The 16260-nt window shown below is 44.7% G+C and overlaps 1 protein-coding gene across 10 annotated transcripts in view; it reads right to left on the bottom strand.

Annotated features, from left to right (window-relative positions):
- PTPRT (protein tyrosine phosphatase receptor type T) overlaps positions 1 to 16260 on the bottom strand; it is a 450746-nt gene that overhangs the window by 84012 nt on the left and 350474 nt on the right. For all 10 annotated transcript variants that reach the window (XM_038158539.1, XM_038158540.1, XM_038158545.1 and 7 more), the window contains exons 12-13: positions 13164 to 13437; positions 4291 to 4327 (exon numbers count right to left, since the gene is read on the bottom strand). In XM_038158539.1, the coding sequence (XP_038014467.1) occupies positions 4291 to 4327; positions 13164 to 13437 (311 nt within the window). The remainder of the gene's footprint in view (positions 1 to 4290; positions 4328 to 13163; positions 13438 to 16260) is intronic.

Here is a 16260-nt window from a genome sequence, read left to right as displayed (position 1 = left end):
TAATGAGCCCTCTGCCTTGGTTTCAATTACACTGTGAAATTAATTTAATGCACTTTAGGAATACAAGAGGTAATCGCTCTCTCTTGGTAAGAGGTTGCAATTTTCTCTAATAAAGTGTCGATATAAATATGTTGTTTTAAGACAGGGAGAACAAGTCAGTTAATTCAGAAAGAATGGGACATATTAAAACAAATGCTGTCAAGGAAACCAAATGGCAAAACCTATAAATAACCCATCTGAACGAAAATTGTATGGCAGAGAACTGGTAAATTGGGGTTTAATTATAAACATTTTTAAAGACTGTTTTATGTTAATGAGATGCATCCAAGTGCCTAATGCTGTGAAAGATAACATTAGTCCAGTAATTAAAAAAACAAAGAAAATAGCCCATGTGAGAAGGGAAGTGGCAAGAGATCTGAGACCAACAAATCTGAAAATAAATAACATACGTAGATACAAAAGGTTCATAATGTTTAACATGCTGGCAAAGTGTGGGATGGCTACACAGAGTGGACGAATGCAGAGAGCTTTCTGATGGATCATCCAAGGTCACCCCAGCAAGGGCTGATGGTGAGTCCCTGCCACTGGCCCTTCCCACAGGCAGCACCCAGCCTCACACGGAGGCACTGGATGGAGGGGAAGGAGCTCAGGGGATGTGCAGGCCCAGCTGGGAACCTACTGGCTCTGCTTTGGAGCACCTGCTGCTCTGAAATGCTGATCCCACCCCCTCCTCCCAGCGTTTAACAACCCAATACGAAAGGGTTTGAGAGCTTCGTCTTGCCACCACAAGAATCAAGTTCATCTAAGGAGGAGCAGCATGCAGAGAGCCATGAAGAGAGAGCTGGGAAGCAGCTCCTGCACAGAGCTGGGCTGAACTGAAAAGGGCTCATCTGAGCAGCCTATTTCTGGCTAAAAAGGAGGGAAGAAAGCTGGGAAAGCTCCAAAGCTTTTTTATTTTTTTTTTTTAGTGGATTAAACCACTTTTTAAAAGTGCTCTGCTTTGCTTTTCTTGGTGTTGGGGCAGTGGGGCACAGAGAGCAAACTCCCTGGCAGCCAGCTGGAGCAGAGGCGGTGGAACAGCCCCGCGCGTCTCTCGAGTAATTAAAGAGACTCAGCTTCTGAGCAGGTGCCTTGCAGCAACACCCAGGATGTGTTACAATCCCCCAGTAACACATGCCTAACACATTTCACTGCCTAATTACTCCCACACTCACGTTTAGTGCCCTTGTTAATCCAGTACTTCAAGAGAATTCTTGCCTTGCTTAAACACGCCTGGATCCTAATCTTCCTGTCACTGGTGTAAATCAGAACTCCTTTCACTGGTGCTAATGGAGCTGCTTCAGTGACAAATGTCTAGGAATAGGAAAATTAGGCCTCTATTCCAAAATGAACATTTAGTCTGGCACCAGTACTATGTATTTATTTTCTTGCATCAAATCAATTTTTTTCCCCCCCTCTGGTACCAACTCAAGAAGAGCTTTTAATGCTGAGATTGAGCCTGACTCCAAAATAGGCTTTTTTTTCCCCCCTGATTCCTATTAAAGACACCACAGTGGTATCCTCACTGTCAGCTCTGATGATGCTGTTCAAGGCAGATTTCAGGTTTGCTCATTCTATCCTCAGAAAAACACCAATGCAAATGAAGGGGGATACAGAGCAATGCCATTAAGGATGATCAACAATATAATGAGCAGACAGAAGATAGCACAGACACAGGAGGTTATCTAGAACATTCCAGCTATCAGCCTTTGATCAGGACATGGTGTAATCACAGTTTTGTATCTCTGTGCATGCCCCACTGCAGAGCAGGTACAACACCCTTCTCCAGGGGCTGGTCCCTTTATCCATATGGAATTAATGTATGGTGGGAATGCAGCCTCAGGAGATGTGGAAACCTGAAACTGTGGGAAAGCCCACAGAGCCACTTTGGCCAGCTGTAGCTGTGGCAGCTCCTGTGACATTACCAACACCCCAGCTCGGTGCTCCCTTGCCTGTGAGCAGCCCTGCTCCCTTGGAGAGCTACACCTGCCTCAAATCAGGCACAGCTGGGGGATTCCAGCTCCGTGCTGAGGGTCTGGCACTGGGAATTACAGCGTTGCAATTCCGAGCCAGAGCAAGAGGAAAAGAATTTCCACAGAGATTTCTGCACTGCACGCAGAGGAATAAGATATCTACCTATAAATCAAAAGTGATATGAACCAAAAGTGATATAAATCAAAAGTGATATGAATTGAGACAGCAAGAATAAACACTAGAACTGCCATCATTTCTTGTCCTTTTCCATTCAAGTCAATAAAGAAAAAAACTAAAGAATAAGATCACCAAAAAGCAGTGGTTCTAGACATCCTCAGGCTCTATCCATCTCTTTTGTGTCTCTTATTAAATTAATCCTAGCAAGAGTTTTTTTTCCTAAAAAGAGATGACATTCAGAACCAAGAGAAGGAGGGGGCTCATTGACTGGGTGGCTCAGGGATTCTTCCTGGTGACCTAAGAGGGTTAATGGAAATTATCTCAGTTTGCAGAAGTCAACTGAAGGTCAGACACACACAGGACAGGATTTTGGGGTGCCCAAATCAGAGAGTGCAAACAAAAGGTCGTGTCAGAATGGGATTTTTCAAGCTGTGTAGGTTATTTTGGTTTGAATATTCACAGAGCAAATATTTTTCCAGCTAGCATGACAACATTCTTCCACCAGCTTCAGAAAAATTAACAACTGAAATGGAAGGCATTACTGGTTTCCAAAAATTAATCAATCCAGTATCTCTGATCTCATGACGAGACTAGGCTATTGGAAAAGCTTGTGGGGATTCATTTCACCCAGTGCTGCTCTTTCTTTTTCTACCACCAGAAAGCCAAAATCAGGCATTTGAAATGGTCACATTGCTACCAGCTGAGAGAACTGAGAGGAAGAAGACACACAGACTGAGACACACAGAATGTTTGTAACCCAGAGAATGAATTAAATAAAGATTTCACAAGGAGCTTTTAAACAGGAAAGGAACAAGAGGGTGTGGGGAGCACCAGAGCCACAGATGAGAAGGAGAAATGGGACAAATGGCTCCTCCTCCTCAGCTTTCAGTGGTGACACAACTGCTTACAGCCCCACCAGTCTGCATTACAGAGTCTGAGCAGGGAAAACACCTGCACAGGTGGGAGCTCCAGCCACTGCCACCCCAGTGCCTGCCTGGCTGGGACAGCCTTGGGATGTCTCCACAGAGAGGTGGAAAATGCTCTCCAGTGGTTAACGGGGTTTCTTTGAGCCCTCCCAACTCCTCTGCAAGTGCAGGTGCAGAAGGGATCAGGAGAAAGGACCTTGAAGCCATTAACTTCTGCCACAAGTCAAAACAGAGAGAAAAGAATGGAAAAAATGGGATGGTGCCTCAAGGATTTCTGGGTTCCTGCCAATTTTGGTGAACTCTCAAAGCCTCCCCAGGCAGCCATGCAGGTATTTCACATTTCAGCAAAGCAGCAAGAACACAAGCTGGCAAAGCTAAGTTTGGGAATGGAGAGTCATCTGTAGCACAGCCCATGGCAGCACCCCAGCATTTCCCCACAGCTCCTTGGCAGACTGCAACGTGTGTTGGGGAAATCTTTTCACAGCTCCTCTGTGTTACAAATAAATTGGTGTCTGACATCTTTTCTGGAAAAGTAGCCCCTGGGGTGATTTTGAAATCTTTAGAAGAGTTGTTAAAAGCAGCTGTAAACTCTAAGAAGGAGCTCAGACATTGTCACTGTTGGTCCCTCAAGAGCTACACCTTGTGAACCAACCTGGGGCTGTTCTGGGTTTGCTCTGTGACCTGTCAGCTCGGTCTGCTCTGAGCTCACCACAATGAAAATCAGGAATGTTTGTTCAATTATACCATGAAAATGGCATGATGTAAGAATTGTGCCCTGCTGTGTACAAGGTTAGGCTTACACGAGATCTCCTCTTATCTACTTTGTACAGTTGTGGAGAGAACAAATTGAATGGGAAGTTAATGTCACTTTTTCAGTGATGTTCTGCCAACAGCAAGAACAGTCCTCAGGACAGAAAAGCTGTCAACAGAATGAGGGGAAGGAGGAACCACAGAGAATTATACCCTGCATTAAAAAAATAACAGAGGCAAGAAATATAGTGGAGTGGTCTTAGAAATTGTTGTTCTGCCTTGGCAATCTTCTTTTTAAAAAAATAAAATAAAAGGGGAAATAAAGATGCTGGTTCTTGGGCTAGGAACTGTAATCAAGTTGTGCCACCACTGCAGTTTTTACATTTCTGGTATTGTGTTTTGCAGGAAAGAGAGACCCACATACCTTTTGTTGCCAGCCGGACACAGTTGATTTTTGTTTCCTGAAAAATAAAAAAACACAAGAAAAATATATCGGAAAACATCACAGTGTGTAATTTGCCCATCTCCAGTAAACACACATTCCCTTAAAAAGCTACTAAAAATACATATATATCTTTTCTTGCACTTCATCTTTGAAAACACCACCAACGGTTTTTGTTGCATAAAACACTCCACACTACTGGATTTGCTTGCAGTTGGTTCTCTTAAGTGTTGAAAAGTTGGGAGTGACAGCACGTTTCTCCACGCTCCATGCGTGAGTGATGGGTCCCACATAAGTGCCTGATTAGCTAATAGAATTTCCCAGTTAAATGACCTGCTCTGTAATAGACTGACAAGCCTTGGGTCAAAAGTACACGCCACTGTACATCTCATTTTCATGCACCATTACTGCAAATTTTGCAAATTGGGTATTTATTTAAACACATGGCAAACAGACACTGAAGAAGTCATTTGAATATTTCAGCTCTCTGATGGATGAGGAGCAGACCAACATTCTGTGCTGCTGCCTCTGCCAAATGAGCTGTTCTAACAACCCTCACCGCTGCAGCTCCTCATTGCAGAGCTGGGACAAAACCCAATGCTTTGTGTTCAATCCACCCTGGAGCCTGCAGAGCTGCAGAAATGGGATTTGGATCCGAATGTTGTGTTTGGCTTCACAAACAGTCCAAACTCTGCAGCTTTCTCAGGCCACCTCTGCTGCAAACACAGCCTCTGTGGAGTCCCCAGCTCCTCATTGCACAGCCCTTCCTGGCAGGGGCTGCTGCTGTCCAGCCTGTGATTGCCATCCAAATGGGAACGTGCTGCCTGATTAAAGAGCTGCCTCTATCAGGCTCTAATCTGCTGCAAGGCTTGCAGAGCACTTTATGCCTCTACACGTCTCAGGTGTAATGAATCCAGCATAAATTACTGTGCTGACAATGCTCCATTAATATGGATGCTGTCTGTGCTTGGGAAGCAACAGCCCAGCAAAGCACTGCTGAGCACCTCCTTCCATCCTCAAACAACTGGACAAACCTTGTGCAAATCTGAAATTGCTCTTGGAGAAAATTGCTCCATCTGTGACAAATCCTCCTTGGCTGGAGCAGACACACACTGTGCCTTTCTGCTCATGCTTTTGTTGCACATAGGAAGGGGATGATTGCAGGATCCATGCTGGGAAACGCTGGGAATCACAGGAGCAATTCCCTCTGATCCCTTTCTGTCATGCCACACAATCTGGATATGAGCCACACTGTGTGCAGCCTAAGAACAATGATACCCAGAAGGACAAACCCTCCCTTTGACCTTGCCTTCAAACTCCCTTAAAGAATTCCTGGCTCCTTGAGGACAAACCATATCTATTTCCCAGTCCAGAGTGGGACTGAAGCCCTGTTCATCCCAGCAAACCCGAGACATCTCTGGTTACACCCCTTTGGCCTCCCAAAATCACCTCCCCTGCACAACCTGCACCAACACTGGCACTGCAAAGTCTCCACAGCTGCACACAGAGCTCCCCACTCCCCTCTGCCTCATGGATAACAAGCTGGAATTGCCAGTTATTCTGGAAATCCAAAGTCTTTGTGGCTGCTTGGGATGTACGGAGCAGGAAAAACACAGATTTGTTTTCAGAGCTGTCTCTGCACATAGGGCTGGGAACCAGAAGACTGAGAGGTCCTGATGTAGTTTCTGATCCACAACAGGGTGAGCTGGAAAATCAGCAATGAAGAGGAAAATAAAAAATTAAGAGACAGGATTTTTGTAGTCTACAAGTAGGTGGACACTAGCTCACATTTTGTTGAGGAAAATATTCTTGTGTATTTGTTGCTTTCTGCTGGCTTCAGAATGTAACAGAAAGCTGGAGAAATTAGTGCTGGAAAAAGAAGAGTCTAGAATAATTTCATTTGAACATGTGTGTATTCCTGCACAAGACCCTCCCACAGGGTGATTTGGGAAGACAGAATTTGTTCTGTTTGCGTCTGTATCCACTGATGGCTGCACTGAGCACAACCACAGCTCTTAGGAGAACTGGCACTGCCAAAAGCAAAAGCACAGGAACAAGACATGGACTCCAGAACTTCATTTCAAATTGCATCTTCTGGGAAGAAAAGCATAAAAGAACCTGCACAGACATCAGCTTCCAGCTCCCAGGGGTGCTAAAGTCTAAAGACTTGAATTTGGTCCATATTCTGGAATAAGGCTGATTATTCCACTGCTTTCCACTGCTCATCTCTTTGGTGTCTCATAAAAATGAGATCCCCTTCAATGTACTCTATTTTTTTCTGGTTGATACTGAAAATTGTAAGTTTGCATGAATCTTTTAAAGAAGAAATAGAATAAACAAATACATTTCCTCCCCCCCCCCCCACCTCCAGAAAAAACAACCAACCAAAAAAAAAACCAAAAACAACAAAAAAAAAACCCCCACCAACCAACCCAATCATCCTCCCAAAAAACACTAAACCCACTTTCCCACAATCATGTTTGTTTTCTGAAAAATGTTACTTTTGCATCAAGGCACTTTCCTGTGCACAGTAAAGATCATAGAATGTTAATGGGTTGGAATGCACCTTAAAGTGCCATAGGCAGGGACAATGCTTTTATTTTTATTTTTTTTCCTAAGCTATGTGTCCCATCTTTCAATTTGTTCACACTACTTCTTGTCCTATCCCTGCAAGGTGCGTCTCTTTAGCCGCAAGCAAAGCAGGAATAAACAATGTTGGTATTATCAATGATCCATCCAGCTTGCCTAAAGCAATGGCAAGAAAAATAATTAAATAAAGAGATAATAGTAGAAGTTTTAGCAAAAAAAAAAAAAAAGAAAACCCAAATATTTCCCTAAAATTCAGTGTCTGTGTTGTTTCTGAATATTCTTCCAAATGCTACAATACTTATTTCCCATTTTATGGAAGCACAGAAATTTTACAAGGCCTTATATATCTACAACAATCTTAATGGTACCCAGAGAGCCAACTTATTCTGCATATCTGTTTCATGCTATGGCTGAACCCACAGGAATAAATTAAATTAAGATGCCAGTGCTGCTTCAGCTCTGTATCACTGCCAGGTTAAGGCAGACATTTTACAGCCAAACAGTAATGGAACAACACAGGCACATTTTAACTGAGATCCTGGAATAGGAAAACATTCCATGAGTACATCCTGCAGTTCCTGACCCAACCCTCACTTTCCAACATGCTCCATACCCTGAGAGCTCACTGCAGAATGAGCCCCTCCACTTGCCTACCTCAACATATTAATGGAAATTTGCTTTCTGGAACCTATTTACCAATGAATAAAAGAAGATTATGGGTAACCTCACTCAAGGTTGAACCCTGCCTCTATTTTTAAGTCCACACAGCATGGACACATATGAGCACTGTGTGTCAGGGTGCTGCAGTCTGATCCTGGAGGGAGGAGCTGCACCTACCATCAGCACAACCTGGGGACCCTCTGGAGAGACTCCTGTGCTGAGGAGCTGGGCAAGCCCTCTCTGCCCACACAGCTCCTGCCCACAGCCTGGAAACTGCACACCATGAGCCTGCTTTAGCATCCCCCTGCATTTCCAGGGCTTTTTAAAACAGTCTTTTAATATAGCTTTATTCTTTCATTTTAAAAGCAAACGAGCTGCTGCTGTCTACTAATTACTGAGGTTCCTAAATGCACATTTCACTCAAGTGAAATGGATGATAACAAAATGAGTTCTGCCTCTGTCTCTTCAGTGTTTGGATGGGAACAATTTTCTGCAGAAAAGGGCTACGAGGGCAGCAGGACATATGTTTATGTGACAGCTGCATCTTCACAACCTAAAAAGCCACATGATCTTTCTTTTTTTTCCCCTTTTCTTTGAAACTGACAGCTTGCTGTTTACAGACTACAAACAACAATGAAAGCAGCAAAGCTTTTTCATCCATCTGTTTTCACACCCACCATTTTCCCTTTCCTTTACTATGATTATGACTTTGCAGCAGTCAAACAGAGCTTGCCTTGCCTGAAGAACCCCCTGCCAGCCCCAGCAGGACCTGCTGTCCCCAGGTGTGCCATGGCGGCTGCCCTACAACAGGCAGAGTTTTTTAGGCACCTCAAACTGGGATCAGGCAATTTTATCTGCTGCTGGTGCACGGACCAGAGAAGGAATCACCACTCTCCCCTTGGCCCCAGTTCCAGCTTTAGTTCCCCGCGTCCCAGAGCTGAACATGGAACTTGTTGGCAACCTGCTTCACACAGGGCACAGACCATGGGTTTGTCCAGTCTTAAGGAGTTATTTATTTAGTCCTCAATAAATTTTGCCCAAGTTCAGGAGAGCTCTAAATTGTGTGTTTATTTTCTATCCCATTGCAGCCAGTGGTTTGCAGTCTTAAAATATGTCTGTGCAGGGTCAATGGACTCCCCTATAATTTTTATTGCCAGCTTCAGGAAATTGCTATTTCCTTCCAAAGACTATTATTGCTATTCCAATTATCAGCTTTTTTTTTTTTAGTATCTGTGTCATTTGGAGAAGGGAGGCTTAACGAAGTGGTTAGGGCTTTTATTATTTACAATAGGAAGTCATGTCAATGATCTGTAGTTGATGATTGGATACCCACTCCTCTCAGCCTCTCAAAAATGAGGTAGGCTGAAGGAGGATTTTATTTATTATGCAGAAAACACTCAGGTCCACATCCTCTGGTCAACCACATGTGGAAACAGGGGCATACAGAGAGTGAAGTGTTCCCACAGCTGCTTTATTTCTGCACCAGCACCTCCAGGATGAGATTAAGAAGGAGTGAATGTAAGTGGATAAACTGTACACCCAAAATCCTCCTGAACACAGAGCTCCCCAAAGCTGGTTAGTAGCTCACAGAAGTGATGCCGGCAGCCCCGGTGCCATTTCATCTTTCAGAGCACAGCTCGTGCTGAACTCAACCTCCCTGTTTTTTTCAGGGCCATCTCCAGAGGGATGAATGGCATCTCTCTGCTGGCAGCTCTATCCATACCTCCTAAATGTCCCAGAAGAATAATGCTGTGTGCTGTGAGCAGACCTGTCAGCATCAAGAAATCCAGCCTCAACTCCCCTGATAATAATGAGCTGCCCGATTGTGCATGTAGTACAAGTCATTAGAGAGGCAAAAAATCAATAGGAATCTTGGTAGAGTCTATCATTCCCTCAAAAAAATAATATTCTCATTGATTCCTGCAGTGCTACTTTTCACAATTCTGGGTTGAAGACATCAGTCACTTGTTGGACCACCAGGCTGGCAGAGCAGCTGGCAGCATCCCCCCATCCCTCCCAGCTGTGTTACACAGGCTCCTGCTCATCTCCCATTTAAAGGAAAAATGGCCAAGAGTTATTGATTGCAACTGTGCTGTTACAAATGTCATTTTAACTCAATGAGGTAAAATGCAGCTCCAGAAAGGATTTTTTTAAGGAGCTCTGGTTTCTGAGCTGCTCAAAAATACAGGCAGGTTTCACACAGCAGCCAAAAATTCTCCCCATCGGAGCGTGGTGCTGGATCAGACACCAGAGACCTGCAGTGAGCCAGAAAAAGACCTGGGGACACTCAAACCTGCAGCATCTCAGTTTGATTATCGAGCCAGTGTAAGGATGAGGAGTAACACAGGGTTGTCAACCTGGCCTCACCTTTCAGAGGGAAAAATACTGGCAGGGCTGGAGTTTTAAAGGGGCTGAGCTAAGGGAGGGTTTTCAGACAAGCAAACCTTCATGCTCTGTCAGACAGCCATCTGCAGCAGGTGGCACCAGGACAAGCAGCAAACATCAGATCCCTACCTGGATGGCTGTGACAGTGTCTGGAGGTCCTGCCAGAGCACAGCCAAGCCAAATGTCCCCTCTGCTTCTGTGCCACCTCTTGTGCTGACTCTTTCTATCAACTGAGCAGTAACTAATGATGCCTCTCACTCCCACAGCCACCGAGCCTGGAGTTTCTGTGTGCCCTTCCTCTTTCTCCCCTCTCTCCCTTCCAACTCTGCCACATTTCAGCCCAGCATCTGGCTGTCAGCAGTGCCTAGGAGGGAAGTTCACACGATTTGGAAGTGTTTCGTGTAACAAAGCTGAAAACGACTCAGTCTCACCACGTTCTGCTCAGCCTCCAGTCTGGAGGCAGCACCACAGCGACCAAAGTGCACCCAAGTGCCCAGGAGATGGATCCAGCCAGCCACAGCTTTTTCATTCACACTCTGACACAACTACAACAGTGCACAAGAGAAGGCAGAAGAGCTAGTGATCTGCTTCTGCAGCAATTTGCCACACTTGTTTTGCATCCAGCTGTTAATTATGCTCCTTTCAGTGCAACAATCAAAGCTAATGGCTGCAGAGCAGACGGGAACACCAAATGAGCACAGCCCTCCACGTACAGAGGAGCTCAAACAATGCAGAACTCCTACAACACTCCTAACCTCCTCCTAATCAAGCTTTTTGACCAAATCCAGGCTGTTTCTTCAAATTAAGCTCTCCCCACAGCCCTCTGTTTCCAAAGGAAGATGTTCTGGTTCAGTGCATGAAGGCTTCTCATTGCAGCTTCCAGGTGTGGAAAGAAATTTCATCATTCCACAACCGTCAGTGATTAATGAAACTATGGAATATCCTAATTAAAAAATGAGTGGCAATGTTCTGTTAAGTTTTTTCATGTGTTAGGGAACATAAGGCTCTACTTTAAACATGCTAAATTGTTATTGTTGCAGGTTTTTTGCAGAAGTGCCTTTTCAAAAATCACGGAATGGTTTGGGTTAGAAGTGACCTTAAAGACCATCTAGTTCCAATGCCCTGCCATGGCAGGGACATCTTCTACTATCCCAGGCTGCTCCAAACCCCATCCAACCTGGCCTTGGACACTGCCAGGATGGAAATGCCATTTTGCAGCCATAATTATTTGTAGGATTTTCCAAGACCAGTGAAAGCTGCTCAGGTTACAGACAAGTGAAAACTCAGAACTCTAAAATGCAAACGATACCTGCAAATAATTCTGGGAACGGAACAAAAACCTGCTATTTACAGCTGCAAAAGAGTGAATGCAAATTGACCCTAATGTTTGAAATGTGGGGCTTAATGATTTTACCAAGAACCAGAGGGGATCAGAACAGAAGCTACACCTCTGAAGATCTATATCCCACTCTTGGGCATTTCCTCTATACTTTTACCCACAGCACTGCACTTTGAGGATACATAAAGCATAGCCTGTAGAAATATAAATTATTACCACAGGAGGAAATTGCTTTCTCAAATAGGAATCTACTGTGTCTGGCTGGGCACCTCTCATCCTGTCATGAACATTGCTGCATTAAGACTATTTGATTAACTTCTGCTTAAAAAGCTCTCCTGTTAGGAAAGCCCAAGCAAGTAATTCTTTTTTGAGTCCTTAACACCTGGAATGCAGAGTGAGATGCAGGAAAAGCAGGAACACCAGTTCTGCCTGAATCCAGAACACCAAGGGAAGCCTACACTTCCATCCTCACAATCCATTTATGGAATATTATATTGTACTTAAGCAAATAAAGTTTCTTCTTCCCTGGGGATCCATTCACCAGCAATTAACTATCACACATGAGGGAACTAACTAGAAACAGAGAGACATATACATATATTCACAATTTCTTTTATAAAGGCAAATCCAAAACTGAATAAATTGAGCAGTGCTGGAAAAAACTGTATTGGCTAGAAAGGAAACCAAGGTGAAAACCAGCACAGTGTTGAAGAGATTTTGTACTTGTCAGCCACACAGCTGAAGCTGTGCAGGAAAATGGTGATAAATGAAGGGTGCAAAGCACTCGGATGTGTTGTGAACACTCGTTGGCACTGCCAGCCTGTGAAACCATCCCAGTCCTCTGCAATGTGCAGCTGCATTCCAGGTATAAAAGCCACTAAAGCCTGCACTGTTCACTGTTCACTGATTTTTGTAATTTTTCTCTCTCAGGGGTGATATCAGAAAGAATTTACCTATGTTAAAATTAAATTTCTGAAAGCACTGGCAAACACGTCAGTAATAGCAGACTCTGCTACCCAGATTTGTGATGCCTTGTTAATGATCTAAGACTCTTCAGGAGGCCAGAGTGGCAAATCCTCTTGTGTTATGTATGAGTGGAAAAGAGCTGGGGAGCCAAAGGGGAGGAAGGTGATCCACTGAGGCTGGATCTGGCCTGAAACAGGAGAGGTAAAAGGTCACAAATTACCCTCAGCTGGAAGAGAAGAGGGACGAGAGGCCTCCTGTTTTCCTGTGGTGGGATGGGGTGTGTTGTGGCATTGCATGTGTCATTTGAGTCTGAGAATGGGGTGGGCTACATTTCCTGTGCAGCCTGCATTTTAAACCAAATATCACAGAGTAAAGCTATATAAAAATATAGAATTGAAGAGGAGTAGGACAGAGATGCAGACAGACCCCACTGCAGTACCTGACTTCCTCAGGCTGGAACTCCCAACCACAAGTGCTGCATTAGAATACAGCCAAGTGCAAGCTCCAAGGTAATCCAAATTCATAACATCTCCTCCTAAATCACAAGCACTGTGAACTATCAAGACATTGCAATTATGGCTCTTAAAAGCACAATAGCCCCTACTCTGACATTCATGCTTATTGAAGGATAAAAAAAATATATCTAAATTCTAAGCAGCTCGTTTAGTAAATCACATGGCAACATGTGCCTTTGCAGAATCAGGGTCCTCAACAGATTTCTCATTGGATCTGAGCATCAGAGAGAGATTTGAGTGAAGGACAAGTAATGGCATGCTTGATTTTCATCAGATTTCTCTAAGAGGGTAATAAGAAGGAGAAGTTAAACCAGCATCCAATCGAGAAGGAAGGAGAATGATGAGGAGGACAGAGAGAGCAGTCACACCTACAGATGCAGCTCAGTTTTCCCTGCACTTACTCCATTGGCCTTGCTAAGAGCCTGGAAGTATATGCTGTAGCTTTTCAGGGGAGAAAGAGGAGCATTCCAGTAGCCATTGTAGGTTTTGTTGTCACCAACGGTGAAGGGCTGTGTGACAGGAAGGTTGATGGGCTTCAGCTCAGCTGCAAAGTAGTGTGGGGAGTCCAGACTGGAGGCATTCTTGTAGCTCACTGGCACAGAGAAGCACTCGATGATGTCTGCAGCTCTCCGGGCTTTCTGCAGCTTCTCCTCCTTGACAACGAGCTGGTAGACACTGGGAGGGAGAGAGAAAGGTGAGATTAGAGACCCCAGAGCCTTGCATGTCAGCAATAAATGAAAGGATGAGAGTAGAACAAAGTCAGAAACACACAGCTGAGGTGTCCCAGCAAGCACAGCTCCTGGCGCAGCAGTAGCAGGAGCAGTGGCCACTGAAAGTCACTGTGGGGGCAAGATGCTGGCCACGTGCTCTGTTGGTTTAATTGAGTAAATCAGGATAAACCTGGGTGAAAGAGCAGATTTCAATCATGTCACTCTTTAGGAAAAGGAGTAACTAATAAAATATCCAGTGTAGAATGAATTTTTAATGTGCTGAATGCTGGCAAGCAGATGGTTTCTCCTTCAGCCACCAAGGGGAAACATGAATTCTTTGCTTGGGCCAAATGGTGGCTGCAATGGAGGAGAACATGAGCAGGTGGCAATGGTGTCAGGTGCCTGTGGAAACACTTTCAGGATGCAAAAAGCTATTTAGGCCAAAAAGAATCTTGAACATCACTTTTTTTGGCCCTTCCTCATATCTTGATGTCCTCATAAGGACCTGGTGAGGCCCAGGCACAGGATTCCCAGAGCAGCTGAGGCTGCCCCTGAGATCCCTGGCAGTGTTCAAGGCCAGGTTGGACAGGGCTTGGAGCAACCTGGGATAGTGGAAGGCGTCCCTGCCCATGGCAGGGGGTTGAAACTGGGCAGGCTTTAAGTTTCCTTCCAACCCAAGCTGTTATGTTATTCCATGACCTCTTTTTGGGACATTCTGTAATGTAGAATTCTCTAATTCCTAATGGCAAGTCTCCTTCTACCTTCCATCCCTCGAGGACTGTTTATGTACTGAGCAGGTGGCTTTATAGCTCCCTCAATCCACTTTTGTTTCAAGAAACAGCAACAACTCCTCATATTCTCTCTGACTCTATGAAATAGTAATCCTTTTTGATTCCTGCTAAGCTTTTGGCCATTATGATATATAATAGCAATCTTGTTATTTCTGGCTTACTATTCCAGGCTCAGAGTCTGTAAGGCATTCAAATACACTCTGGTTTTTTTTTCCTTTCCTCCTCAGGCAGCTAACAAAGCCCTGGAGCTCCATGCTGCTATAGCCCAGGCAGGTTTCACTGTCTGTTTAACACCACTCACACGCTTGACAAAGAGAGATAGGGCTGCAGTCATTTTGCTTGGTGTCAGGCTATTCAGATGTGCTGCCCTCACCTGTCTGTGTCAGGCTGGGCCTTTGTTCAGGCAGACAGGGGAGATCGATTAAGAGATAGGGACAGGCCAGTGCATCATTGTCCCGCATTCACAGGCTCATTGCTGCACAAAGACTGGGCTGGGGAATTTCCAGCGTGGCAATAGCTCATCAATGCTCCCGTGAGAAGCGGGGGTTCTGGCTCCTCCAGCTCGCAGGAGTGAAGAAGCCCCAGCTCCTGTATTGTATTTGCCGGGTGCCCCGTAGCAGGGAGGAATGATGAATCTGACTCCATGTTCTTAGAAGGCTAAGTTATTATTTTATGATACTATATTATTTTAAAGAGTACACTATACTAAACTATACTAAACAATATAGAAAGGATACCTACAGAATGTTAAAAAGACAATAATGAAAACTCATGACTCTTTCCAGAGCCCCGACACAGCCTGGCCCTGACTGGCCAAAGAGTGAAAACAACTCACATGAAACCAATGAAACAATCACCTGTGGGTAACAATGTCCAAACACATTCCAAAGCAGCAAAACACAGGAGAAGCAAAGCAGATAAGTATTGTTTTCCTTTTTTCTCTGAGGCTTCTCAACTTCCCAGGAGCAAAATCCTGGGTGAAGGGATTTTTCCAGAAAATATGACTGTGACACTCCTGCTTTTGAATTCCCAAGTCCTGGGACCTGTGGGGATCTGGCTCATGCTCTGCTGACAGCAGGACAGGCAGGGAAGAACTTGGAAACCATTTGGCTCCCACTGTTAGACACAAAGACACAATTCCAGCTAATCTGTACAAGCATGAGCGATTTATGAGGTACTCAATAGTAAACCTGTCCTTACCCTGGCATTTGCTAATGTAGCTGGGGGTGCTCAGCCTGGAGAAAAGGAGACTCAGAGCTGCCCTCAGCACTCTCCCAGCTCCTGAAAGGTGCCTGTGCTCAGTGGGGCTGGGCCCTGTCTCCAGGCAGCACTGACAGAAGCAGAGCACACAGCCTCCAGCTGCACCAAGGGAAACACAGGAAAAAGTTTTTCACAGAAAGAGTGATAAAGTTCTGGCATGGCTGCCTGGGGAGGTGGTGGAGTCACCATCCCTGGGTGTGTTTAACAAAGCCTGGATGTGGCACTGGGTGCCAGGGTTTAGCTGAGGGGTTGGGGCTGGGTTGGACTCCATGATCTTGAAGGTCTCTTCCAACCCAGTGACTCTGTGAACTCTGTGAGTTCGGTGCATTCTGTAGCAGGAGCACCAGCTGCATGGACTGCAGCCTTTAATGATATCCCATCATCATTTTGGAAAGCTGTCTTCCTCCTACAGTCCATCAGTCTTTAATAAATTATTCTGGACTTTCTCTGATATTTATTTTACATTTTAAAAAGATAAAAACAGGTTTCCAAGCAACATTTTGAGTATTATCATTGAGGATGCAGTGGGAGCTGAAAGCCTGTTCAATGCAAACCCTCTCCTCAGCTCAGCAATAGCAAATCATACTGGGCTGGTTTGGGCACTGTTTACTGAGGGTGTACATTCTTATTCTGACCCTTCTTTCTGGCCATAATAATCTACACTACTGGGAAAGTTTGTCATTTTGTTTGTCAGCCATGTGCAAAATTGTAGCTGACATTTTTATGGACATTTGCCA

The sequence above is a fragment of the Motacilla alba genome, chromosome 20 (genome assembly GCF_015832195.1).
Source record: "Motacilla alba alba isolate MOTALB_02 chromosome 20, Motacilla_alba_V1.0_pri, whole genome shotgun sequence".
In the NCBI taxonomy this organism is placed as follows: Eukaryota; Metazoa; Chordata; class Aves; order Passeriformes; family Motacillidae; genus Motacilla; species Motacilla alba.
Note: the sequence above shows the minus strand (reverse complement) of the source record. Positions and strands in the feature narration are given on the sequence as shown.